General features: G+C 42.9%; 1 protein-coding gene across 1 annotated transcript; it reads right to left on the bottom strand.

The window, feature by feature from the left end:
- Positions 1-95: 95 nt before the first annotated feature.
- Positions 96-27978, bottom strand: LOC311616967 (cytochrome P450 2J2-like). Its single transcript, XM_084872981.1, has 9 exons — positions 27708-27978; positions 25836-25998; positions 23195-23344; positions 21728-21888; positions 16517-16693; positions 14648-14789; positions 10310-10497; positions 7439-7577; positions 96-3103 (listed from the first exon to the last, which is right to left on the bottom strand). Exons 1-9 carry the CDS (start codon positions 27906-27908, stop codon positions 2925-2927), a joined length of 1500 nt encoding a protein of 499 aa, XP_084729107.1. The 5' UTR covers positions 27909-27978; the 3' UTR covers positions 96-2924.

Genomic DNA, 27978 nt, shown 5'->3' with positions numbered 1-27978 from the left:
TCTAATTTTAGTCAATAGATACAATCTAGTGCCAGCCTACAATGATTTAACCCTTTTTAATTAAAAAAAATTTTTTTTATTGATTTCAGAGGAGAGAGGTATAGAAACATCAGTGATGAGAGGAAATCATTGATTGGCTACCTCCTGCATGCCCCACACTGGAGATCGAGCCTACAACCTGGGCAAGTGCCCTGACTGGGAATCAAACTGTGACCTCCTGGTTCATAGGTCGATGCTTAACTACTTAGCCATACAAGCCAGACAATTTCCACCTTATTTTATTTGTTTTATTGGTCCATACCAATATTCTTAATATTGAAAAAGACACTGTTCTTAACATTGAAAAATATTTTGTTTATAATAGTAAAAAAGATACTGTCCTATTGCTGTGTAACAATGTACCTCAAAATGTCGAGGCTTAAAACAATAATCATTCATTTAAGGTTGGCAATTCAGGCCGGATTCAGTTGGGCAGTTCTTGCTTCAGATGGGCTCAGTCATGCATCTGCATTCAGCTATTGGTTATGGTTGGGACTAGTTCATCTCAGTTGGCCCTTTGCACAGTTCTGTGGTGGGCCAGTTGTCATCTAGGGCAACATGACAGGAATAACGAGGCCTGTGTTCCTCCTCATCCATCAGGGTGACATGAGCTTGTTTAAATGGTGGCCGTAGAGTCCCCAAAGAGCAAGGAGGAGCCCTAGCTCAGAAGCCATTTCACCACATTCTATGGGCCAAAGTTGGTTAGCAGGCCAGCCCAGAGTAAAGGGGAATGAACACAGAGTCCATCTCTTTATGGGAGAAATTGTTGAGCTGCACTGAAAGGGGTGTGAGTACAGAGGGGAATTATTATGAATTATTTTGGGAAATGAAAGTTGTTCTCATCTACCTTAAATTCCATAAAAACTCAACACGGTGATGAAACTTATGCTTCATGCTATGGAAGAGTCATTGGCACTGGACTAGCCCTTCTATCAACAACAACCAGAAAATTAGGCAAAGTAAATAAAAATAAGTTTTCAGCTCTTGGAAAACTGACACTTCAGAACTATGATTCCCAAGAGAAAGGAACAAATGAAATGATCTTTAAAATATCTCTGCCTCTCTCATCTCTCAAAATTATTATTATTTTTTTAAATATTAGGAAAACACAAAAACAGTGCCTAGAGGCCTTTTCTACACAGGGTTCTCTCATGCTAATGGCACTTCAGGGAGAAGCCTGCACTAAGCTGCCTGCCTCCTGCACTCAGCTCCTTTTCTACACTATTTCTGCTATTTGAACCAGTCCTTGCGGAGTTCCAAGAATCCCGTTTAAACCAATAGAACTGAGGATTCCCCATCCAATAAAATGGCACAACATTATCCCCATTAACATTTCTACCAGCCACTCAGAGCAGCTCCATTCTGGCCAATAAGGCCATGCCTTTTGGACCAAACTGTAAGGATTTGGAGTTCTCGTTTGCATGAGGATAGACCAATCAGGGAGTAGGGGCTAGGACTTCTATCTATATAAGCCAGTTCCCCTCTGGCTCAGGAGTGCACTTTCCCTTCCCACCAAACACTAAAAACTGTGTTTCCTTGGGTAGAGCAGAAACACTGAAGACCTGCCACTAGAGTAAAGGAAAACGGACCCTCAGGGGCAGAGAGAGGCAGACTGGCGCAGAGTGGAGGAGCAGAGAGCAGAGGGGCAAGGCCACAGGGCTGTCTCACAGCCGTGCTGTATCACCATTGAGCTGTTTTGCACTGAATACACTTTCCTTTACTGCACCTCAATTGTGAATTCCTGTTGGTGTTGACTTGGCACCAAGGACCATCTGTTGACAAGAGTTAGAGCTCTGAATTCCCTGTTCTGACAAAGCAGCTTTCTCACCCAGGAAGCTGTCCTGATTCCTCACTTAGTCACCTAGCTAGCCCCTGGCACCTGGCTGTAAATAGGTAGGGCATTCTGAGAGGCCCTTTACTGGACCCTCCCCCTCCTGCATGCAGGCTTCCTCTGCCAGACCCTAGCACACTTCCATACTAGCTTCTTGTGTCCTGCTCCTTCTCTGCTGTAAATCCTCTGGCCCTGGACCAGTTTTAATTTACAGTGCAGTTTGCATGTGTCTGTGTCTCTGCAGGACAGCAGTAGGGAAAGACTCACAGCCTGAATTGCTTTCGGGTAAAACCTGTGCCTTGGCCAGGGGGCCACAGAAAGTGTCATATGCTTGCACATTGTGTGTCAGACACTGATGGCAAAGGAAGAGGGGAAGGGACCTGGAGCTCTCAAACTAGACAAGAAATAAAAGGTACAAATTAGAAGAAACCTGTGTGTAACTCTTGGGCAGGAAAAGGTCTCATATTAGAATCCCTCTAAGGAGCTTTGAGAGGGAGGAAGGGAGTCATTTTTTATTACCAGAAACTTCAGCTATCTATTCCCCAAGGTTTCACCATAATTATCATATTTTCTCTGAGTCCCAATACATCTGTTACGTCCGGATGAGTGCTGGGCAGTTTACATGTATTCCACACAGAGTGTGTGAATGCCTCACCATCTGGAATCAGGACAAATGGACAGCAGAGCAAGAGTGGAACTCAGATCCTTCACCAGTGTCTTTCATTTTACAATTGAGGGGACTGATGCTATTATGTGAAATATTTTGGCCAATTTCCCAGTCTGCTTCTCAGGTGATCTGATTGGGAAAAAGAAATGGAAGGCAACATCCCAGGTATTTAGGAAGTTCCAGGCCTGATGTGATTGGTTTTATTCTAGGAATATCTTTGAGTGTGTTTTCTAGAGATACATGATTTGTTCAAGGCTACATTGCAGGAGATAAAACTGGATTTGAATCCAGTTTCCACTCTGGTCCTTCCCTTCTGAGCAGGCCCCAGTGCCATAGGAGGACATGCCCATTCTTCCTGTGTTCCGTTCCCCTGCTCCCCCAATGCCCTCATGCCCGAGGAACTGCTCGGAGGCGGTGTTCTACTGGGGAGATGGTGACGCCCATTCTGATCTCCAAGCTCAGCTCCTCATTGTCCGGGGGCTTAAAGGTAAATTTTTGCAAAAGGGAGGTGAAGAAAATGAACAGCTCAGCCTTGGCCAGCTGTTCTCCAAGGCATACCCGCTTTCCTGAAAGACAAGAACATAAGAGTTAGCTTTCCAGTTGGTGTCCATGCCCAGAGGGACTGAAATCTTCTCTAAAGTTTTTTTTTATATCTTGAAAGCGGGGAGGGCCTTCTAGGCTCCGGGGCTCTCTGTACAGAGGCTCATTCAATCTGACAACACTGGGCTTAAGCTAAGCACAGAATTTATGTCCAGACTCACTCCAGTGCCTTCAGGGGTCAGGCAAGTGAAGGTGCAGTTGTAGCCAGTGATTGAAGTGGGAGGCCTGGGTTGACCTAGAATGTGGGTGTTTAGCCTACAGGCTCTAAAAAATTAATTAACAACAATGACAGAAGCAGAAAACACTATTAATTTTTTTCAAACCTAGATTAGACTCAGGTTGGGAGGTCATGCATTTCTGGGGGTAGGATCATCCAAGGGAGGCTGGCTCTTATCATTGAACCCTATCAGGTGGGACATGCTTTTGATTTGCCCCATTATTGGTGAATTTATTTTGATTACAGTAGTGTCTATCCTTTCTCCCCTATAAAATTATTATTTTTCCCTTTGCAACTAATAAATACTAGTTTGAGACTAATAACCATTCCTCATTGGACTAGTTTCCTTTGCTATTTTTTGCCCAAATTATTAATCTAATGGTTGCCTGACTGGGACTTTTAAAATTCCATCATTCATTCCACATTATTAGAATTCTACTAAAGGAAATGCTCTCTCCCTATTTTATTTATGCACTCACTTATATCGGAATGAATTCACAGATTCCTATTTTATTTAAAGGGTTAAAATTTGTTATTAGTGTTTGGATCTCAATATACTCTGGGTTTGGCTAATAAATAAGCATTCAAGCTGCTATTTTCTTACTTTGGACAAAAACAAAGAAAAAACAAAACAAACAAAAAAACCCACCACATTGCAGGCTTATCTCATGCTTTTCCTTCCTCAACCTGGAATCAGCTGATTTCCCCCAAATTCCTGGTTCCTTTTAGTAGATAGCGAATAGATCTGAGCATTAGACATGCTCATTGTTATTGAGATGATGTTACTCCCAGGCATCTTGGTGAGTATAGCAACTCAGTATCTACTTATATAAAAAGCTCATATGCTAAGCATCTCTCCAATATCTGACTGGTTGCTATGATGTGCACTTACCATCAGGGGGCAGATGCTGAACGCACAAGGTGCCATGATGCATTCTGGCCATTTACAAAGAAACATCCCTGGTGCCAACAAAGCAATACTCAGCTTCCCCCAAGTGGGACACAGGTCCTGCCACCAACCTGGAGCAACATCCCACCAAACCACAGCCAACACTGCTGAGATCCCATGGTGCAAAATGCAGCCCACAGCCCATCCCAGAAATTGTAGCTGTGGGCTCCGGGTAATGACGTCACACTGCAACACCAGGCTTCCTCTCCCTAGCAACTAGCCTCCTTGGAGGTTCTTTAGGCCAGGAACATGATTTGCTTTATAACCAGGTGCAAACATTTTACACTGTAACCAAATATCTGTGAAGCATTTCCCTATGCCTTTTCTCATTTTATCCTCACAGAAGTCCTGGAGTAGATAGGAGACTCAGTAGAATCCTATTTTCATTAGCTGGAAAACAGATTTAGAAAGCTTAGAAATTTGACCTGACTAAAAAGAAGTAAAAAATGGTGGATCTTGAAAATGGACTTCAGGTTTTCTCACTGTGCAGAATATAGTCAAACACTGCTGCAGTTAAATATTTTAACCTTTGTTCTCACTTTGATATCTACAATAATAATCTGCTTCATGTTGATATTTATTGCTGCGTTGCTAACAATTAGCTGAAAGAGAAGTTGGGGTGCTTCAATGGGCTGGGAAAAGTTTAGCTAAATCAGAAAGCAGATCTAATTAAGCAAGTTTATCTATATATATAAAGTTCTCCCTGGTACCAATCATGCACATGATTTTTGATCTGTCATTGTTGAGTGTGAATTTGGTTTGACACTTCTATTATAGAGAAGGGACAAATAGTGATATTAAAATATTTCTTCTAATTAATTTCCTTTCAATGTGCAGAAATTTGTGCACCAGGCCTCTAGTGTATATAACATGAGTATATATTTAAATGTGAGGATATATACATCCATGTTTATATCTATTCCAGAGGACTGCTGTCCCTCAGCCCAGCCTGTACCCTCTCCAGTCTGGGACCCCTCAAGGGATGTCGGAAAGTTTAGGCAGTCAGACATCCCTCTCACAATCCAGGACTGCTGGCTCTCGCCTGCCTGCCTTCCTGATTGCCCCAAACCGCTTCTGCCTGCCAGCCTGATCACCCCCTAACCACTCCCATGCAGTCTGATTGATGCCTAAGTGCTTCCCTCCCAGCCAGTTTTCCCCCAACTTCTCTACTCTGCCAGCCTGGTCACCCCTAACTGCCCTCACCTGCAGGGTTGATTGCCTCCAACTGCCCTCCCTTGCAGACTTGGTGTCTCCCAATTGTTGTTCCCTGCTGGCCATCTTGTGGTGGCCATCCTGTGGTGATCCACATAGGGTCAGGATCTTTGACCACATGTGGGCAGCTATATTGTGTGTTGGAGTGATGGTTAATCTGCATATTACTATTTTGTTAGATAAGATATAGGCCTGGTGTATAGGTGGGGCCAGCTGGTTTGCCCTGAAGGGTGTCCTGGATCAAAGTGGGTGTTCCCTTGGGGCGTGGGATGGGCAAGCCACACCTCCTGGCAACCTAAGTGGAGGCCCTGGTATCTGAAATTTATCTACCTTCTACAATTGAAACTTTATAGCCTGGAGCGGATCCAATCCTCCTGCTCACTCTGTGGCCAGCAGCCATTTCTGTTTGGTTTAGTTTACCTTACATAATTGAAACTTCGTAGCCTTGAATGGATGCCTAGGCCAGAAAGGGCAGGCAGAAAGCTTGGCTTCCTCCCTCTGTCACCTAGGAAAAACCCAAGCCTCCCTTCTGCTCTCTATAGCTGTAGACATCTTAGTTGGGTTTATTTGCATACTCTGGCCGGTGGGTGTGGCTTGTGAGTGTAGCAGAGGTATGGTTAATTTGCATGTTACTCTTTAATTATATAGGATTTACTTCTATATCTTCTTATCTACCTACAAATCTATTAAAAATCTGAGTTTGTATAGATAACCTCTTATTTCAATCCAACACCACAGAGTTCATTCTAATATCATAACTATATATAACTATTTATAAACCCCTATTTATAACTACCCCCCTCCCCCATTATCCTTGATATGTTTACTTACTCATTGAGTGAGTATCCCGTGTATATAACTTATCTCCCATCAGTACCATAGCCACTCTGTGCAGATTCTGCCTCATCTTTCTGGTGCTCTGACACCCATTCTAGGCTTCCGCTGTCCCCTCCTTTTCACAAATGCCCCCCCCCCCCACCCCACCTATCTTGGGCTACAGCACCCCTCACTGGTCACAACCACCATCTCTCTTCTGTGTGTAATAATTTATTTTCTCCCTAAGTAATATATATTCAATGCAAAAAGAAAAAGTAAGTGTAAAAAGGAGAAATATAAACAAGTCAATAACAGATGTAAAAGATGCCACACTCTACCCCTCAAGCTTCAGTTTCATTATCTCTGAAGTATGCTCAGGCTGACTACTGGCTCAGGACACATTTCCAGAACTAAAATAACCCATGAGACATACCAAATTCAAAACTAATAAAGATACTAAAAATTTTTGTTATTCATTTTACAATGTTATGAGTTTAAAAAGCCTTTGGAACTGGCTGTTTGAAAACATAAGTTTTCACAGCATCTCTTTTACACCATTCAGGTTGTTTACCCTGTAAATGTATTAACTAACCTTTTACAGCATAATTAAAATGTAAAAAGGCAAAAGGGGGTGCATATAGAATAGAATCCCATCTAGTCCAGGATGGCATTAGCATCATTCCTGATGCCCATAATGATAAGCAAGTAGCCACTTTCCTTGTCCCTCCCCACTCCCATATTATAAATTGGCTCTAGTTCTGTGTCAGTGGCTGGCCCTTAGAAATTCTGTGAAGATGGCAAGTGTCCAACCTTTTTTGTGAGCAAGAGGCAGGGTCTGAGTCTCTGTCCTCAATATTTCGGGGGACAGAACAGAGTGAAGCTGGAATCTTCAGGCTGCTCTAACTGCCAAGCAAGGGCCGAGGAAGAAAGGGCAGCCTGGAGGCACTCCAGCCCTGGGAATCCTGAGCTGGAACAGCAATAAGAGGAAATCACGCTAGGCAGGGCTGTTTGGAGGCATTCCAGCTAAAGCCAAGGATGATGGGGAGAGGATCAGAAGAGGGCAGAGGGGAGCTCTGAATTCACACCCTCTTATTTTGTAGAACTCACCTATTGAGAAAGGCAGAAAGGCTTCCCTTTTCTTAAACTGTCCATTCTCTAGAAAGTGCTCTGGGTTGAATGTGTCGGGGGTGGCCCACTCTTCAGGGTCCCTGTGCAGTGCGGTCAGATTGGTCATGATCATGGTCCCCTGGAGAAGGCAGCAAAGACTCAGTCAAGGCTTGACCCATGCAACACCCCCATGCAGAGGGCTGGAAGTCCCCTGCTCCCAAGCCAGGGCCTGACCATATCCTCACCCTCCCCAACCGACTGTTTTCTGAGCCCAGCTCCCCACCCCCAACCTTCTCAGGGGCCTACTTTGCCATGGTACAACTTGCAATGATCAACTGCAAATGCCTGCTGGGAATTTCCTAGGGAAGTATGGCTACTCTTTTTTTTTTTTTTTTTAATAAATCTTTATTGTTCATATCATCACAAATGTTCCTCTTTTTTTCCCCTCCATTGCTCCCTTCCACCAGGTTCCCACTCCACCCTCTGCCCTTTCCCCACCCCCATTGTCCTCATCCATAGGTGCACAGTTTTTGTTCAGTCTCTTCCCACACCCCCCATTTCCCTTTTCCCAGAGAATCTTCAGTCTGCTCCCCTTCCATACCTCTGATTCTATTATATTCACAGTTAATATTGTTCATCAGATCTTTTAATTCTCTTGGTTTTTAGACTCACTTGTTGATAGCTACATCTTCGTTGCTCATAATTTTTAAAAATATATATTTTTATTGATTTTTTTACAGAGAGGAAGGGAGAGGGATAGAGAGTTAGAAACATCGATGAGAGAGAATCATCGATCAGCTGCCTCCTGCACACCCCTTACTGGATGTGCCTGCAACCAAGGTACATGCCCTTGACCGGAATCGAACCTGGGACCTTTCACTCTGCAGGCCGACGCTCTATCCACTGAGCCAAACCAGTTAGAGCCAAGTTCCTTATCTTGTTGCAGGCAAGCATATTGTTACAAGCAGGCACAGAAATCGTAAGTGCAATAGCTGCAGGTATAGCGGCTTTTCCTGGCTCTGCAGGGACAATGACCAAAACGTGTACAATGGGAAATCCCCTTGGTTCTGCCTATTCAGTTCATCTCTGGGTAAGACATATGCAGAGGGACATATACAACTGGAATGGACCCACAGAGGTTGACCAAAGTGGTGAGAAAGCAAGGGAGCTGTAAAGGTGCAGTGTGCCTTTCTGCACCTGTAAAGGTGCAGAAAGGGCGCTAGGTGGCATAGGAGAGATGTTTGCTAAGATCATAAGCCTAGTTGGTAGAGTGAGATCAGAATTTCCTTTGTGAGGACACAGAATTAAACAGGGACGAATTGAGAGCAATTGCAAGAAGACCCTTTTTAGGTCAAAGTCAAACAACTCCTGTGTAGAGGACATGATTTAGTACAAAAAAGATGAGCCTGGGAATCAGAACAGATCTGGTTCTTGAACCCAACTGTTGTCACTTTGTAGTTGAGGGACCTAATACAAGCTGAATCGCTATGAGATCGTACTTCTCAGTTTATAAAATAGAAAGAACAGACTTATTCTGAGGACTGATTAACATATTTTGAAAGAAACTATAGTCCATGGAACATAATTACTGCTTAACAAGTGTGTGTTCTTTCTCTGCTTTTCTAATACTTAATATTGCACACACTTGGATTGGTTTCTCCCATCACAGGCTACAAGTAAAAACTGAAAAAACACCTATAGGGATATTACATTAGAAACACCAGGATTAATGTGATGTTGGCCTATATCAGTTGTCGGGAAACTGTGGCTTGTGAACCACATGCGGCTCTTTGGCCCCTTGAGTTTTTAGCAAAGGCCAGCTTAGGAGTACCCTAATTAAGTTAATAACGATGTACCTACCTTTTTAAAATTTAAAAAATTTGTCTCTCGTCGAAACCAATTTGCCTCAGTGGATAGAGCATCGACTTGCTGACTGAAGGGTCCCGGGTTCGATTCCGGTCAAGGGCATGTACCTTGGTTGCGGGCACATTCCCAGTAGGGGGTGTACAGGAGGCAGCTGATCAATATTTCTCTTTCATCTGTGTTTCTAACTCTCTACCCCTCTCTCTTCCTCTCTATAAAAAAAATCAATAAAATATATTTTAAAAAAATTTTGGCTCTCAAAAGAAATTTCATTCCTCTTACGGTTGAAATTTGGCTCTGTTGACTAATGAGTTTGCGAACTACTGGCCTAAATAGTCTCAATTGTCCCTTTATATTTTAATGTTCTATATAGTAGACTCGGGATTGTGAAACGAAGTTCTCTAAAGTAATTCTGGCAAGTCCCTAATCATGTGAGATGCTCTACCAAGGCCAAGAAGAAGATTCCATGCAAAGTCAGCTGCAGAGATTCACAATACACATTTCATAGTAAAAACACTGAGCAATCCTACTGCAGAGAAAAGCCAGTCTTTGGTTAGACATATTTGACCTAGGAGTCCCCTTCCTTTCCATAATAACTATTACTACCTACTTGAATTAATGTTTACCCAAGGACAAAAAATTAATATTGAAACAAGTAAAATATCTCTCCCCATTAGAGTAATTCCCTAGGACAAGAATCTGTCACTTTTCAAATTCAGATTCTACCATTCAAAGCAATAAGCTTTAAGATCTGAAGCTGGCCGAAACCGGTTTGGCTCAGTGGATAGAGCATTGGCCTGCGGACTGAAAGGTCCCGGGTTCGATTCCGGTCAAGGGCTTGTACCTTGGTTGCGGGCACATCCCCAGTGGTGTGCAAGAGGTGGCTGATCGATGATTCTCTCTCATCGATGTTTCTAGCTCTCTATCCCTCTCTCTTCCTCTCTGTAAAAATCAATAAAATATTTATTTAAAAAAAAAAAAAGATCTGAAGCTGGAGTCGCTCATTACCTTGGGCAGGTGGTATCCAGCCACGGTGGTAGCATTGTTTACTTCCCTGGGCACATTCAGGGGGATGATATTTCCCATTCTCTGCACCTCATGGATGACAGCATTGGTGTAGGGCATGAGCTCCCGAGCATCCGTGCTTGGCTGCTTCGACTGGCCAATCACTCTCTCGATCTCAGCTTGCACTTTTTCTTGAAAAGAAAAATAAGTTATTGCATTCAATACCTTTCCTTGAGCCTTGTGAAGCTAAGGAGTGGAATGACTAGGATCAAAACGTTAACATTATACTAGGCTCCATAGACTCTTGTTTGTCAAGGAGGTAATAAGAGTGGAAAGCGGGCCCTAGAATAAGTCAATGATAGAAACTGCTAATTGTGTCCCAATGTCTGTTTTGTTTTTCCCCCCTTTTTTTTTTTTTACAATAATAATTGATTTTAACTGGATACCTGGTTACCCAGCCAAAGTCTACATATCCCAGATTCTCTTTTTATTACAGTGACCATGTGATTAAATTTTGACCAATAGAAAGTGTATAGGAGGAATATATATATATAGTTAATATGGTAAATGTCCCCCTGCCCTATTAGTCACTAAGATGCACACTGACCACCAGGGGGCAGACGCTCAATGCAGGACCTGTCTTGATGTGCACTGGCCATTTACAAAGAAACAGAACCTTGGACCTGGCGCCCACAAAGCAACACTCAGCTTCCCTCAAGTGGGACACAGGTCCCGTCACCACCCCAGAGTGACAGTCCCCCAAATTGCAACTGACATTGCTGAGACCCCATGGCGCAAAATGCAGCCCATAGCCCAGCCTAGCCTAGAAACAGTGGCTGTGGGCTCCAGGTAATGATGTCACATAGCAAAGCCCAGCTTTCTGTCCCTAGCAACTAGCCTCCTTAGAGTTTCTTCAGCCCAGGAAGATAAGCCAGGTGCAAACATTTTACACTGCAACCAAATGTCTGTGAAGCATTTTCCCATGCCTCATCTCATTTGATCCTCACAGAAGTCCTGGAGTAGGTAGATAGGAGACTTTGTGGAATTCTATTTTCTTTTCATTAGCCAGAAAACAGGGATTTAGAAAGCTTAGAAACTTGACGCGACTGAAAAGAAGAAATGGTAGGCCTTGAAAATGACTTCAGGTGTTCTCACTGTGCAGAATAGTCAAACACTGCTGCAATTAAGTATTTTACCTTTTGTTCTACCTGTGTGATCTACAATAATAATCTGCTTCGTGTTGATATTTACTGCTGTGTTGCTAACAATTACCTTAAAGAGAAGTTGGGGTGCTTCACTTAGCTGGAAAAAGTTTAGCTAAATCAGAAAGCAGGTCTAATTAAGCAAGTTTATTCTATATACGAAAGATTAAATTGACTCATGTGATACATATAAAACTCTCATGACAATCACATACGTGTGTTTTGATCTCTCATTGTCGATCGTGAATTTTGTTGACACTTCTATTATACAGAAAAGGCAAATAAGAGATGTTAAAATATTTCTTCTAACTAATTTCAATGTGCATGAATCCATGCACCAGGCCACTAGTGTTTAATAATTGGAACATACTCTTAAAAGAAGGGTGTGTGCTTTTGAGCCCTTCTCATTGGGGAGACATCTTTGTGCTAATAAGAACATTATTTAGATACATCAGAACATCACAGTGGAGTGATCTTGAAATCCAAAGAACTCTGTAGAGTGCAGTTCAAATTTGATATATAAACTTCTATATATGTTTTACCATCCATTTAAAACATCCAAGTGCCCTACCCTGTTTGGCTCATTGGATAGAGCATTAGCCTGCAGACTGAAGAGTCCCAGGTTCAATTCTGGTCAAGGCATATGTCTGGGTTGCAGGCTCCATCCCCAGTAGGGGGCATTCAGGAGGCAGTGGATCAATAGTTCTCTCTCATCACTGATGTTTCTATCTCTCTCTCCCTCTCCCTTCCTCTCTTATATATATATATATATATATATATATATATATATATATATACACACACACATATATATATATATATAAAACCAACATTCTAATCATGGTAAAATACACATAAAATGTATCATTTTAACCTTTTTAAGTATATAGTTTAATAGTGTTAAGAATAGTCACATTAGCCGAGACCGGTTTGGCTCAATGGATAGAGCGTCGGCTTGGGGACTGAAGGGACCCGGGTTCGATTCTGGTCAAGGGCATGTACCTTGGTTGCGGGCATATCCCCAGTGGGGGATGTACAGGAGGCAGCTGATCGATGATTCTCTCTCATCGATGTTTCTAGCTCTCTATCTCTCCCCCTTCCTCTCTGTACAAAATCAATAAAATATATTTAAAAAAAAAAAAAGAATAGTCACATTATTATGCAACCAACCTTCAGAACTTTTCTAACATGCAAAAGTGAAACTGTATTTATTAAACAACAAATCTCCATTTCTCCACATTCCCCAGCCTCTGGCAAGTACCAGTCTACTTTTAGTTTCTATGAATTTGATTCCTCTTGATACCTCATATAAGTGGAATCATACAGTATTATTTTTGTGTGTTTAACTACCTTATTTCACTTAGCATAATGGCCTCTAGGTTTATCCATGTTCAAGCATGTGTCAGAATAGCCTTCCTTTTTAAGGCTGAATGATGTTCCATTATACTCCATGGTTTTATCTGTTCATCATCAATGGACACTTGGTTACTTCCACCTCTTGGTGGTTTGTGAATAACCTTGCTATGAACATGGGTGTAAACTTCTATCAGTTTTACCATTATTATTTTGGAAGCTAAGTCTGTATTCTAACTAGGTAGCTTTTATACTTTAAAAAAAAATTTAATTCACAGTTGCAAAGGCATTTTGCATCATGACTCAGGATATATATATATCAAGTGGCATGAACAAACTTATCCATAGTACATGGAAAGCACTCTGATCTTTTCTGTTCTATCTTTATTTTAGAGGAAAAAAAGTCTTGTCCTAGCTTGTTTGCCTAAGTGGATAGAGTCTCAGTCCTCAGACTGAAGAGTCAGGTTCAATTGTGATCAAGGGCATGTACCTCGGTTTCAGGCTTGATCCCTGGCCCTGGTCAGGGAGTGAAAGGGAGGCAACCAATCGATGTGTCTCTCACATTGATGTTTCTCTCTCTGACTCTCCCCTTCCCTTCCACTCTCTCTAAAAATCAATGGAAAAATATCCTCGGGTGAGGATTAACAAAACAACAACAACAAAAAAGATCTTGATTCACTAAATAGATTTTATGTCCCTTTAATAAACTGTTACCCAGAATTTAAAAAGTTGTATCATAACAAATCTAATCCCTCATGTGATCAAACTGTTCTGGGGCCTGGAGAAAGAAAACTGATTATAACAGTCACTGTCACTGAATGGACTACAGTTTGTGGGGCAGATATACAAATAATATGCAATAGCACAGTTATGGAGGGACATCAGGTCATCTCTAGAGAAAGAGAATGCTACTAATGTTCCAGAGGATTGGGAAAACATGAGAGGTGGTGTTGAGCACATCCTTCAAGCAGAGCTAGTCGTTTCCAAGTAGAAAAATTAGGGAAATACATTCTTGAGAAACCTATCAGGGTCGCCTAAGATCACGAGAAAACACAGATATTTGCATTACAATTCATAACACCAGCAAAATTACAGTTCTGAAGTAGCAACAAAAATAATATTATGGTTGGGGGTCACCAAAGCATAAGGAATTGTATTAAAGGGTGGCAGCATTAGGAAGGTTGAGAACCACTGTTGTAGAAAGAACACCAGGAGCGATGACACAGGCACAAATAATGACAATGCAAAGAAAATGACAGGTAATTTAATGAGGACCCCATGCAGGGAGGGTGAGTTGAGGCTGGATAGGAAGTAAGAGGCACAGCAGAGGGTAAGAAGTAAGAAGTTTAGACATTTTCCACAGTGCAATGCAAGACAACATAAAAGGAGAGAAGGCTAGGAACAAGTCTTTTTCCTCCCTCCTTATTTGCCTCCCTCCCTCCCTCCCTCCTTCCTTCTTTTCTTTTTTCCTTATTGTCTGACATCTAACTCCCACTAAGACCAGATTTCTTGTGAGAATGTAACTTTCCTGGAACTCATCACAATGTCAATTAACTTCACTGTTTTCCCAAGTAGAGTGTCCTGAGGTCAGGGACTCCTATTATATTTGTATGCTGTGGCTTCATTACAATAATGACACAAAAAATGAAGAACATGCCTGTTCTTACGTCCACATGGCCTGGTGACTGCCCTGCTTATCTTTCCTCTCCACCATGCTATCATCTTCTCTCAACTTTGGGGCAGTGTGTCCAGGAGGCACCACTGTGTCCTGGCCCAGCTTGCTCACCTTGGATTTCTGGGTTGAGGGCCATATAAAGCAGACCCCAGCGCAGTGTTGTTGAAGTTGTCTCGGTTCCAGCAAAGAAGAGATCCACGGTACTGTAGATGAGGTTTTCCTCAATGAAACTGGAAGCATCATCACCCTTGTGCTACAAAGCACCATGTTTGTTAGTTTATTTAGAGGATCCTTGGTGGCCACAATGTATAGGGGCTTCATCCTGGGGAGACAGGTGGGAGGAAAGAGCCCCAGAGAAATGCTCTCCCTTTGGTCACCTTGAGTGGCAGTCTTATCACAGCAATATTGTTAGCATAGTGCTGCTCCAAGTTCTGAAAATGTTTATTAGTTTGGATGAATGAAAACCAAGACAATGAATTTTTATGCCTATAATTTTGGAGATGCTATTAGTGGAGAGTCAGACTTGGGTTCCAATATTAGCCACACCACTCACTGTTTCTATAACAAAGGGCAAGTTACTTACCCTCCTGCTTAGTTTCCCATCTTAAAAAATAGAAATAACAAAACACACCCATGAAGATAACATTATGAATGCCATGAGAGGCAAAGGGCACATGGAAAATACTCAACAAATGTTTATACTGATACTGGAAAGATTAAACTGAACTTGTTTATGTGCAACAAGTTGTATATCTCTCAGTTAATCTTTTCCTTCCAGGTGAAAACTCACTGATTCTAACAATCATTCTTCATGGCATTTCATCATTTTTACCACCTTCTTCTGAAAGCTTTAACTTCTCAACATTCCTCTTACTGTGTGGATCCATATAGCACATGAAGTTTCCTCCTCTGAGTACAAATCAATATTTTTATTAATATAATGCCAATACAGTGAAATAAGAGAGAGAATGGGAAAGAAATTCATCACTCTGCCAACTTTCATAGGAGGATCAATTAATGTGATTGTCAAAAATTATGACACTGATACAAAGTCTATTAATCAGAAGGATTACAGTGTTGAAATCTACACATCTAATTTGGTACCCCCACCCCTTTTTCTTTCCTATAATGTCATAAAGTGGACAATCTAGGGTCTTACTCAGTCCTTGATGATAAACTCTCCCATGCATTCAGCTTTTCTTGTAGGGGTAGGTCATTTGGCACAGGTCCATATAATAATAAAACAAAGTTCTGAGGTTCAATTCTTATCTTTCCTTTTTCATATAGTTCCTTCAAATATGGAAGGTAGAGAATAGAAGAAGAAAAGGCAGTATTTGTGCATTCCCAAGATCTTAAGCCAAATGCCATTGAACCCATATCTTTATTCCTATCTTTATTCCTAATTGCCTCATCCATCCTGAGTTAATGCTACTCTTACACTCTATGAAATTCTGCCTCTGTTTTTACTTCCCTGTGGTAAGTTGAATACTGACTCACAAAGATGTCTATGTCTAATCTCTGAAAGCTGTGGTTATTATATGGGAAAAGGAACATTATAGATATGATTAAGTTCACAGTCTTGGTTTGGGAAGATGATCCTGGAGCATCCCAATGGGCCCAATACAATCACAAGAGGCCAGAGGGTTGTAAGGAGAAGATGTAAGGATGGTAATAGAGAAGATGCTACATGGATGGCTTTGAAGATGTAGAAAGGGGCCATGAGCCAAGCAATATAGGCGACCTGTAGAAGCTGGGAAGGTCAAGGAAACAGATTCTCCCCTAGAGCACTCAAAGGAGACAGTATTGCCAACACCTTGACTTGAGCCCAGTCCAACTGGTTTCAGACTTATGACCTCCAAAGCTGTGAGATAAATCTGTGTTGTTGTAAGCCACTGAGTTAATTTGTTACAGCATCAAGAGGAAACCTGTATATCCCCATTTGTTCCTAACAAACAAAGCACAGGAAACAATTTTCCTTACCTTTTCTATTTCCGTGAGGTATGCATCGATAAAATCTCTTGGTTCTGCAGGATTCCAATCTCTCTTGTGGTTTTGAATCACATGAGAAATAAACAACTTCAATTGCTCCCATTTGTGAAAGTGTGTTTGGTGGTATCCAGGAAGAAAGTTCATTATCCGTGGAAAGGTATTATAGAGCTAATAGAGAAAAACAGAATATGAAGGCAACATGGTGCAAGTACTGCACTTTATGAGACAATAGAGAGCAGGAGGCTAGGGTTGCCGCTGGCTAAGGAGGAAGTCCAGCTTTCTGCACACCCTGGTCAGCCCACGCCTCCGCTTAAAGCTACAAAGTTTCAATTATAGAAGATAAATTAATTCCAACAGAAATAGCTGACACCATGGATGGAGCAGAATGCTTGGCTCTGCTCCAGGCTACAAAGTTTAAATTGTAAAAGATTAATAAATCCCAGATACCAGAGCCTCCACTTGGGTCACCAGGGGGCGTGGCTGGCCTGCAAATCACCACAGGCCCCTGGCCCAGCCTGCCCCACACCCCAAGATCTACCCTGATCTGGGAAACCATTCAGGGCAAACCAGCTGGCCCCTACACATGCACCAGGACTCTATCCTATTTAAACAAAGAGTAATATGCAAAGTGACCATCACTCCAACACACAAGATGGCTGCCCCCATGTGGTCAAAGATCCTGCCACCATGGCCATGTGGACACAAGATGGCCAGCAGGGGAGGCTGTTGGGAGGGACTAGGCTTGAAAGGGAGGGCAGTTGGGGGCTATCATGCCTTCAGGGGAGGGCAGTTAGAGGTGACCAAGCCAGCAAAGGAGGGAAGTTGGGGCCAAACAGGCTGGCACGGGAGCAGTTAGACATCAATCAGGCTGGCATGGGAGTGGTTAGGGGGTGATCACGCTGGCAGGCAAACACAGTTAGGGGCAATCAGGAAGGCAGGCAGGCGAGCAGCTGGGAACCAGCAGTAATGGATTGTGGAGGAATGTCCAACTGCCCGTTTAGGCCCAATCACACCTGAATCGGGTTTAAATGGGCAGTCAGATATTCTTCGAGGGGTCCCAGATTGGATAGGGTGCAGGCTGGGCTGAGAGACACCCCCCCACCAAAGTGCACAAATTTTGTGCACCGGGTTTCTAGTAAAAATAATAATGAGGATGAAAATGAAGAGGATGTAACTTGTTGCTCTTTTGTTTATCTTGTTGCCTGTGGGGCCTCAGGATTATTCTGGTGACTCAGTGACATGCAATCCATTAAGAACTTAACACGGAGCCAAAGAGCCATGATCTGACATTGCTCACACACTGACATGTCTGCCTGCACACACCAGGATGCTTCATTTCATCTTCAAAGGGTTGCTGTGAAAATTAACTTAGATCAAGTGCAATTGTTCATCAAAATGCCTCGTCTATTTTTGGACCCCAAGACATGCTTATTCTCCTCCTCTGCTGCTCCTTCCTACCCTTCCAGGGATTTATTTTTTCTGGCGAAAGTCACGGGGTATCCTCTGATCTCTCACCTTTCCTGTGTTCTGTCTTATTAGCAAGAACAAAGTGGAATCACTGGATTGGGTGCTACCATGACTGGAAGTGAGAACTAGGAATTCAAAAATAACTTTGATAATAATAATTATAGCTTTCATTCATTATGGCCTTTTCCTGTGCCAGGATTCATGATAACTTCTTTATCTGTTTTGATATGATGGAGCCATAAAGCTCTACGCAAAGATGCTTGTTAGAAATAAATAAAAAATAAATCCACTTCTAGATACCAGAGAGGTGAGTCAACACTTGCACTGATTTAAGACCAAGAAGCTGAACAGAGTTTCTGAAAGACTCACAGGCCCCCAGGGACAAAAATGGAGCACAGACAGTGTCCACCAAGGAAGGGTGAGGTTTAATAATAATCATAATAATTATCCATCTTTACCCTATGAAATTAGATTGATAATATTCTATTGATGGGTGTGTAAACAGTGTAACAGTTTTGAAAACTTTTAGGCAGCATCTTCTATGCCCAGGTTTATACGGGCAAGAGAAACAAATGGATGTGTCCACATGAGCAGTTGTACTAGAATGTACATGCCAGCTTTATTCATAACATTCAAAACCGGGAAACAATCCAAGTGTATATGAATAGAGAATAGAGGGACACACAATGTCATATTCATAAGATGAAATATTCTTCAGAATTTTTTTTAAAAAATGGCAACTAACACCAATGAATCTCAAATAGCCAGCTGATGGAGAGAGGGGGTTGAGACAGCTGGCTTAGGGAGGGACATGAGAGACCAGGGAACTCAAAGACAAGCACTATTGTCCTTTTTAAATAAAACAACATAGGTGCAGGAGGAAAACCAATCATTGTCTTACTAATTAAAAAGCTGTGGATAAGAAACCCAGAAGGCTGGTCAACCTTGAAACTCTGAAAGGTCAGAGCCAACCACTCCCTATCTAATTGAAACTACCCTGTTTACCCGAAAATAAGACAGTGTCTTATATTAATTTTTGCTCCCAAAGATGCGCTAGGTCTTATTTTCAGGGGATGTCTTATTTTTCCATGAAGAAGAATACGGTACACATTTATTGTTAAATGAAAATAAAGGAATTTATTACCAGTATGCAGTACGGTAGTACGGTAGTTGTCAACACAAACCAGACAAACTGTGAATCCTACAGTATCAAGAATTTACTCATTTATTCAATGACAATCATGTCATCATCTTCTGGAACATCATCATAACAATCCAATTCCTGAATTTCCTGGTGAATTTCTTGTGACTCCATTTCTTTCAGAATCAGTGGACCAAATCTCTCATGTTTAGCAATAGCACTGTCTTTAAATGAGTACTTCTTGTCAAGGTAGCCTCTCACAGTGCATTTGCAATGCAACTGTCAGTGATTTTCTCCCATGAATTCTTCACCCAAGTCACAACTTCTTGCAGTTTAGATTTCACAAAGTTTCCATGCTGATTTCTCTCCATTCTATTTTCAATGTAGTCATTAATTTCCATGTGCAAATTGTCTTTGAATGGTTTGTTTATTCCAATATCAAGAGTCTGGAGATAGGCCATCATTCCTGCGGGAATCATTATTTGATCTATTTTTCTTTCATGAAGAAATGTCTTCATGTCTTTAGTGCGGTGAGTGCTGGCTGCATCCCAGACTAGCAGACCTCTTTGGCTCCATCGCATAACAAGAGGCAGCATTAAATTGACCCACTTCATTATAACTGCTTGTGTGGCCCAGGCTTTTTCAGTTTCAAGAATAAGAATGCCCAAAACACGTTCAATCTTTTCCTTCTTGCCCTTAGAAATGATTAAAGGTGGGATTTTAGTGCCATCCAGATGAATTGCCAAAATACAGGAAACACTTGCACTTTCGTGAACAGTGGAGGGAATGTACCTAAGGAGGCACCCCACTGTTCAATTGTTGTTTGAGATGATTGGCCCATAAACACTGCAGTTTCATCCATAGCAATCATGTTGGAAAGATTGTATTTAGAGAAGTCAGCATCATCAATAAAGGACTTGAATGCAAGTGCTCGCTTAATAACTTGAGTATCTTCCAACCTAAGCAATGTTGTAGATCTTCTTAAAGACAGTTCACTTTGCTGAAGGAAATTATCCAGCCAGTGTTGTGATGCTTTGAAGTCTTCGGGGGCTATGTCAAACTGTGGTGCCATTGCAAGGGCAAATTCTTGAATCTGAGCCCTATTCACAACCAAAGCCTTTCTCTCCTGTCAACAACCCATTCACAGATCAGGTCTTCCAGCTCAGAAAATAATGGTTGCTGACCTGATCCACACTTGCGCTTTTTAGCATTTCCCTTGTCCACTTGTTCAATGAGGTTACCATACTCTGCTCGCCATTTTCGGAACAATAGGATACTCAACATCTTCTCTTTGTAGAAAGCAGTAAGATTTTGGCCCCAAGAGTCTTCCATGATTCCTTTCTTGTACTCCATGGAGTAGCTTTTTCTTTTTGTGCTCATTTCTAGGGGTAAAAAAAAGGAATTGGGGTATCAAGGTGGGGGGAGGGGGGTCACTTAAAATGACACAGGGTGGATCAGAGGGGGGAATCAAAATGGCACAGGAGAATCAGAGGGGGGATTGCCATTTTAGTAACCCCTTTTGATCCTCCTGTGTCATTTTGATTGGCCCTTATGATCCCCCTGTGTCATTTTAAGTGATCCCCCTTCCCCCACCCCTGTGCCACTGAACACCTTCAGCAGACATCCCCCCTACCCCTTTATCAGACATTTACCCCCTGGGACCTGCCTGCGGACTGTCACTGGGCTTGCTAGGGCCTGGATCTGGGCTGGAGCAGGGTCTACCACTGACTGAGAACCTTCAGTCATCATGAGGGCAGCAGTGAGCATCAGGTAGTGTCACCAGAGACAGATCAGCACTCACCCCCTTCGCTGTGTCCATTCCACTCTAATCCTCCTGTTCTTCTACACGCATCTGCAAAAGTCTCCTCCTCTCTCCCGCCCAGTGCTCACAGCTTGCTCTGACCTCTGCTCAGCTTCCACACAGTAGTGATGTCAGGACTCTGAGTAACATCACTGGTTGCTAGACACCAGTCGGGATGGCCCTAGCGACCAGTTTACGGTAAATTAATTTTCATTCTGAAACAGAACCTGGGGGGGCCTTATTTTCGGGGGGTGGGGGGGGATGCCTTATATTTCACTCAGAAGGAAACCTGTAAGTAGGTTTTATTTTCGGAGGATGTTTTATTTTCGGGGAAACATGGTATGTTAGCTGAAGCAACTTTCCCACCAAATAATCATGTAAATCCTTACTAATAAGATAATCTGCCTGTTACTGGAATTGCCTGCCTAAGGGCAATGTGTGTATCCCAAACCTGAATAAAAGGGATGGCAAGGCCAAATCAAAGCATAGTCCTCCCACTAGAGTTGGGCTTCTGCCTGTCCCCCATTTCCAAAATTAATATTTTTCTAGTCTCTTTCACCTGCGGACTAAAGGGTCCCAGGTTTGATTCCAGTCAAACCTTGGTTGCAGGCATATCCCCAGTAGGGGGTGTGCAGGAGGCAGCTGATCAATGTTTCTCTCTCATTGATGTTTCTAACTTTCTATCCCTTTCTCTTCCTCTCTGTAGAAAATCAATAAAATATATATTTTTAAAAATCCATGTCTGACATCAACCCCAATATCCTTAATAATGTATGAAAAGAGAACCCCTTACCTGGTTCCACACTGACACCTCCATAACTATGATATCATCCAGCAACCTCAGCATTTCTTGGAACTGACTATCCTGGTACTCAAAGCGCTCCCCAAAGGTGATGGAGCAAATAATGTTGGAAACTGCTTTGTTGATCTTGAAGTGAGGGTTAAAAGGCTGTCCTGGAGGTGGAAGAAAAGGTGGATCCTTCAGGTTGGTTTATCTCTGTTTCTACTGAGAGTCTACATGACATATGTCATATGACATACTGAGCACAGAAATACATCTGAGGCCTGGCCATAGCACCCTACCCAGAATCTGACAGCAAGTGCTCACTCAATGCCTGGAAAGTCGAATTGCTGACCAGGGTTTAAAATCAGTAATGTTGAGCTGATATACATATTACCAGCTACACAACGGGGAGAGAAGGGTTTAAACATTTTGAAGCAAGCAACCTATTTTGCAAGGATAGGCAAAACATTTTACAATGGCATGGGAGTGTTCTATATTTTCTGAGAGGAGGAGAAGGAGAAGGAGGAGGAGGAGGAGGAGGAAGAAAAGAAAGAGGAGGGAGGGAGAGGGGAGGAAGTTAAAGGGAGGGGGAGGAGTAGTTAGGAAAAAATTCAGACAAGTGGAATGAGGAAGTAGGAGCTGACATCTCACCAGAGCCCCCATGGCCAGGAATAATCAAAGGGAAAGGGTAAATGGCTGGAGGCTCCTGTGTGGTCCTGGGAGTCATAACAACAACAATAACTCCTACTCTCAACCAGAAGGCAGAGTCAGAATTTGACACCACAATGTTTGGAGACAATCCCCCTCCCACCCACATCCTTGGAAGCAAAATCCCATTAAGTTAACTGGCCAGGAGCACAACTCCCTCTCAAGTTGACCCACATCCACCCTGACAGACAAATGCTGTACTTTTGCTTCTTTCATAGTGGTGCCTGTGCCTGGCCTCTTTCTTTTTCTCTACTTGAATAACTTGCTTTGTTCTCAAAAAGAAAAAAATAAATCAGTAATGTCTGTTTGTTGTTAATCCTCACCAGAGGATACTTTTTCTCTTGCTTTTCAGAGAGTGGAAGGTAGGGCCAAGGGAGGGGGAAAGGAGGGGAAGGGGGAGACACACACATCAACTGGTTGCCTCTTGCATGTGCCCTGACAAGGGAGCAGGGAACGAACCCACAACCCAGGCATGTGCCCTTGACAGAGAATCAAATCCAGGATCCTTTGGTGCATGGGCCGATGCTCTAACCACTTACCAACATTGGCCAGGGCATAATCAGTAATGTCTTTAATGCCAGTTTTCTTTTGCTTAGTAATTCTAGCGCTCCATGAGCACAGGACCATGGTTACATGTTCAGTTTTATTCTTAGTGCCTAACACACTTCTGGGCACCGGACAGGTATGTAAGTACTAACTACTGGTAATATCTGTTCAGTGAGTGAATGAGCTGCAGTCTCCTGCATCTGATCTAGGAAATATACCCACCATTCTCCTCTTCTATCGCCTGGTTGAGGTGGTAGGCCTCCTCCTGCATGCGTTCCTCTAAGCTCTTCTTTCCTAAACCAAAGTTCCTCAGTGTTGTCAGGGTGAACCTTCTCTGCTCCTTCCATTCCTGGCCATTAGACATGATCAAACCTGAATAAAAGAAAGCCAACAATGGGTACAGGGAGTTGTATCAGATGGCAGAAGGAAAAAAGGCATTAGGCAGGAAAAAATATTCAGAGGAGTCCCCGCAGAGCAGTGAATACAATTGCCAACATGTACTGATGGTTTGCAATGCCAGGCAAATTTGCATTTTTTATGCATTATGTAATTTAGTACTTACAGGAACTCTAAGGTAGATACAATTATCACCCCTTGTCCCACTTTGCTGATGAGAAATCTGAGGCACAGGGATAAAGTAATGTGCACAAGGTCAGCTGAACAGGCATTCAAGTTCACATCCCTGAGTACCCAGCCCAAGCTTTGATTACCAGCCACATAGGTTGATTTATGTATTTATGTTACACTACATACTAAGAATGCAGCCCCAGGGAAGAAAACCCAGGTTTGTAAAGAGGCAAGGCATTGCTAAACCTTAACAGATGAGTAAATGACTGAAGAAAGCAGAGGAGTGGATATCATGTGCAGGCAAAGGAAAAGACAACATCTCATTGTGTTGCACAGACCATCCTTTCTTTCATAACACAGGTAAGGCCATGCTCTTGTCACCTCTTCACTTCCAGAGCACGCTTCAACTCCTTTTCACACCTGGCCCTGGCCTCCACCATCTCCATGAAATGGCCCTCCAGGCTGGCAGCTTCAGGGCTGCTTTGCAACCTCACCTTCCTTGGTCTTTCAGCAGCACCTGACCTTTTCTTCCTAAAACTCTCTCCTCCAGGGGTGCTCAGGGCACTGCACTCTCCAGAATTGTCCCCTAATCTCTGAAAGCAGAGAACTTCCTATATCTCTGCCTAGTTTATCTCCTACCAAGTTCTCAAATGCTGGAGTTCTTCAAGGTAAAGTCTTCTGTTCGCATCCTTACTCCATTCTTGGGACATCTCACTACACCTACAATTTTAAGTAACATCTATTGACAGAGACCCTCTATTTCTATTCCTTGAGCTTCAGATATAGATATACAGGTCTCTGCTTGACTTTGCCAATGTAGCATTTCAATCCCAGCCTATCCATGATGGAATTTATGCCTTTCTCCACGCAACTCCCCACCCAAGCCTAACCGGACACCTTGTCCTCCAAATGTTCCTTCTTCCCATCAATCCACTCATTTGGGGGTCTGCCTCACGTCAGTCTCCCTCCTTGTCCCTCCCTCTGGTTCATCATGTCTTACTGGATTATCTCCTGGATACCTTAAATTCATGTATTTTCTCTGCCACTGTCCCATTTTCACCCACTGTCCTTTCTTGCCACCTCTCCAGTCCAAGCAAACACTTTCTCTAACCTAAAATGTTGCAACAGTCTCTTGCTTCCTTCATTTTACTCTCTACATTGCAGCCCAAATAAGGCTTTAAAATGTAAATATGATGATTCCTTTCTCTGCTGGAAACCATTTAAGAGCTTCATTGTTATTAGGATAAAAACCAACATCCTTATTGAGAACCTGAATAAATTATCCCAGGCCAAGCTCAGCAGCTTCATCTCCATTTAATTATTCCATTGAATCACTGTGCTTGCCACACTGGCCACTTTTTCATTTCCTCAGGTTTACTGTTCTTCTCACCTCAGGGACTTTTTATATTCTAGTCCCTCTGCCTGATTGCTTCTTCTCTTTATTAAATCACTTGTCATTTACTTACATTAGTTTTTCCTGAATCTCAGGACTAGATTAGATACTCCTAGTAAGTGCATCTGCCCTTGTCTACATAAATGCTTTAAATTATTATGGAGAATTGATAGTCTTTCTCTGGGATAGAATCTGACTTACATAGAGATGTGGATTTTATCTATTCTACTCATTGTTGTATCACTGGTACCTGGCACTGTACTTCATCTTGCAGGTAATAAATAGAGTAAATGGATGGAGAGTGAAGCAGTAAACTCTTTCAAAGAGGACTTGGGGAGCACTTGAAAAATATGGTGCTCTGGTAGAGCAACACATGTTCGTTCAGATTTTTAAATGTTTCACTTTATTTAATGATCATTTAAAGTATTCACGCCAAACTCTTCTAACATAGACCTGAAGGCTTGAGATGCCTGTGGACACCTTAATGATAAAGCAGGAGGAACTGGAGCTAAGAAGAAACCTCAAAAGCAGTGGAAGGAAGCAGATGTACATCCGCATTCCTAGGGGAAGACTGGCAGCGGGAAACCAGAGAGAGCCAACATATTGCCACCTCCTCTGCTCTCATGGAATGAAGGGTTACGTGTTTATCAAAGCATCCAGAGTGAGTGAACACACACCGGAAATGCTGTTTTTCCAAATTCTCGTCGTTAGGACTGGCCCTGTTTGATCCTCTGAGAGAGCGCCTTCCTGGGGAAATGTGAACATCAATTTTTCTTTAAAGGCAGGAGCTCAATAATGGGCTTGATCTCGGGGGAGTGCTGGAGGATTATAGTCACAGATGCACCACTGACAAGCTTTAAAAATATTAAGACATCCACATATGACATTAGTCAAGAAGCTTACCGTTTGTCTTAAAGATCCGTTTTCGAACAGGGGACATGGGACGGTTCAAAAAGTTGTGACCCTGGTGCACAAGGGCTTCTTTGATGAAGGGCAATCCAGTTATAATAACTGAAGACCAGGCACCAAACTCCATGCTAAAAAGGTTCCCGTATTGCTTCACATACTGAAAAGGAAATAGTTACAGTTGAGCAAGCCCATCTTGGTGTCCAGGAAAGGAGTGTGGAGTTGGGGGTTTGTATTGAGGGCCCAGGTGTATGCTCTGAGTCTCTGCTCCTCTCAACCAGGCCTGGATGCAAGTCACTGCAGGGCATGGACATACATTATAAAACATTCCTTCACAGAGTGAGCTGATAAGAGCATCTACCCTTGTCCTGAAATGAGTTATGAAGATATCGCTTCAAAAAAATGAATAAGGTCTCTAACCTCCCGCATCTTAGAGCCTAATAAAGGGAGAGAATTCAGTACACATGACTCACCAAGATGGCTGAGACCCATGTAGTGCACGTCTGGTGTAGCAAGCTTGGACTTTTTTGTTTCATTTTCAAATGTATTTTTTATTGTTGATAAGCATGGACTTTTTAGCAAATCATGTCATTTATGCAAAAGAGAACGTTTTCTTTCTCAACACGTGCGAGAAGACAGAAAATTCCTTACCAGGCTGGGACCAGGTGTGAGAAAAGCCCTCTGGCTCTGGAACTCTGTGTGTGGACCTTAGTTCTCTGGTCACCAACTGTTGGCTCCTGAGAAAACTGTCTCACCTTTTGGAGCCTCTGAGCCCTAGCTATAAAAGAGAGAGAATGATCCTTCCGTCAAAGGGCGCTGCTAGGGAGAAGGAGGGCAGCAATGCGAAAGGCACTGTGTTTTCTGGTACCCAGTACATGGCTGCTGGGGTCCTGGAGAAGGAAGGCGCCCTGTGTGCAGAAAGACCTGCATGTGCGCTCCCGGCGGTGGGAGGACCAGAGTGCAGGGATGTGCTGGAGGACGGCCCCCCTGGTTGCAAGGGCCATGCTCACTGGGTACCATGTGAGCACCTTTTATCTTTTATCTTATTTAATCTCACAAGGGCTCCAGGGTCCTAACGAATTTCAAGAAAGGAAAATGAGTGGGAGCTGAAGGAATGCAGCCAAGGTAAGGAAGCTATAGAGTGGCGGAGGGAATTGTGTAAGATTGGAGGACAAGACCCTGAAGTGGCTCCAGGGCCTTCAAGTTTAGTGGCGACCTCAGATTGAAGTGGGGACCTCAGTGTGTAGTGGGAACCTCAGAATGTAGTAGGGACCTCAGAGTGTAGTGGGGACCTTAGTGTAGTGGGAACGAGAGAGTGAAAGTGAGAGGATGGCAAAATGAGTGAAGGGTGTCAAAGGTACAAACTTGCAGCTGTAAAGCAGCAGGTCCTGGGATGTGAAGCACAGCATCCTGGCTGAGGTTAATAACATATTTGAACGTTGCTAAGAGTACATATTTGAACGTTGCTAAGAGCACAACTTAAAAAGTTCACATCACAAGAAAAAAAAGTTGTAGCTAACGCATGGTGACAGATATTATTTATGGTGATCATTCCCAGGTGTATACAAATATGGAATCATTAGGTTGTACACCTGACACTAATACCATGTACTATGTCTATTATACCTCAGTTTAAAAAAAAAAAAAAATTGTGGTGTGATGACAATACTACACAGCTATTTAAAGTGGATGAACTGAAACCTCCTGTATGCAAACTGTTAAGATCTATTCTTAGCAACTTTCACATATGCAGGACAGCTTTATTTACTCTAGTTCCCTGCTGTGCTTCACACCTCTAGGTCCCCCCAGGGTCCTGCCCTCAGGTCAGGGTCAGGACTCCACCCAGCACCTGTGCCCGCCCACTCCTACCTTCTGAATAGACAGATGAGGCTCCTTCAAGATCAGTTGGAAGAAATTCCCAAGGATGGGCAGACGCTGAGGCCCAGGCGGGTAGTTCTTGGGGATCCGGTTTTTGAAGAAATTGGCAAGGAGCAGGAAGACAACTGCTCCCAGCAGGAGAGAACTGGGATGGAGCACCCTCCAGAGGGCCGCCGCTAGGGAGCCCATCATGGAGATCCTGGCTCTGAGGTCCTCTGGCTCCAAGGCACTCTGAGCTGGTGATGTCCTGCTCGCCTCTGTC

Source organism: Pipistrellus hanaki (genome assembly GCF_964339955.1).
Source record: "Pipistrellus hanaki genome assembly, chromosome: 2".
In the NCBI taxonomy this organism is placed as follows: Eukaryota; Metazoa; Chordata; class Mammalia; order Chiroptera; family Vespertilionidae; genus Pipistrellus; species Pipistrellus hanaki.
Note: the sequence above shows the minus strand (reverse complement) of the source record. Positions and strands in the feature narration are given on the sequence as shown.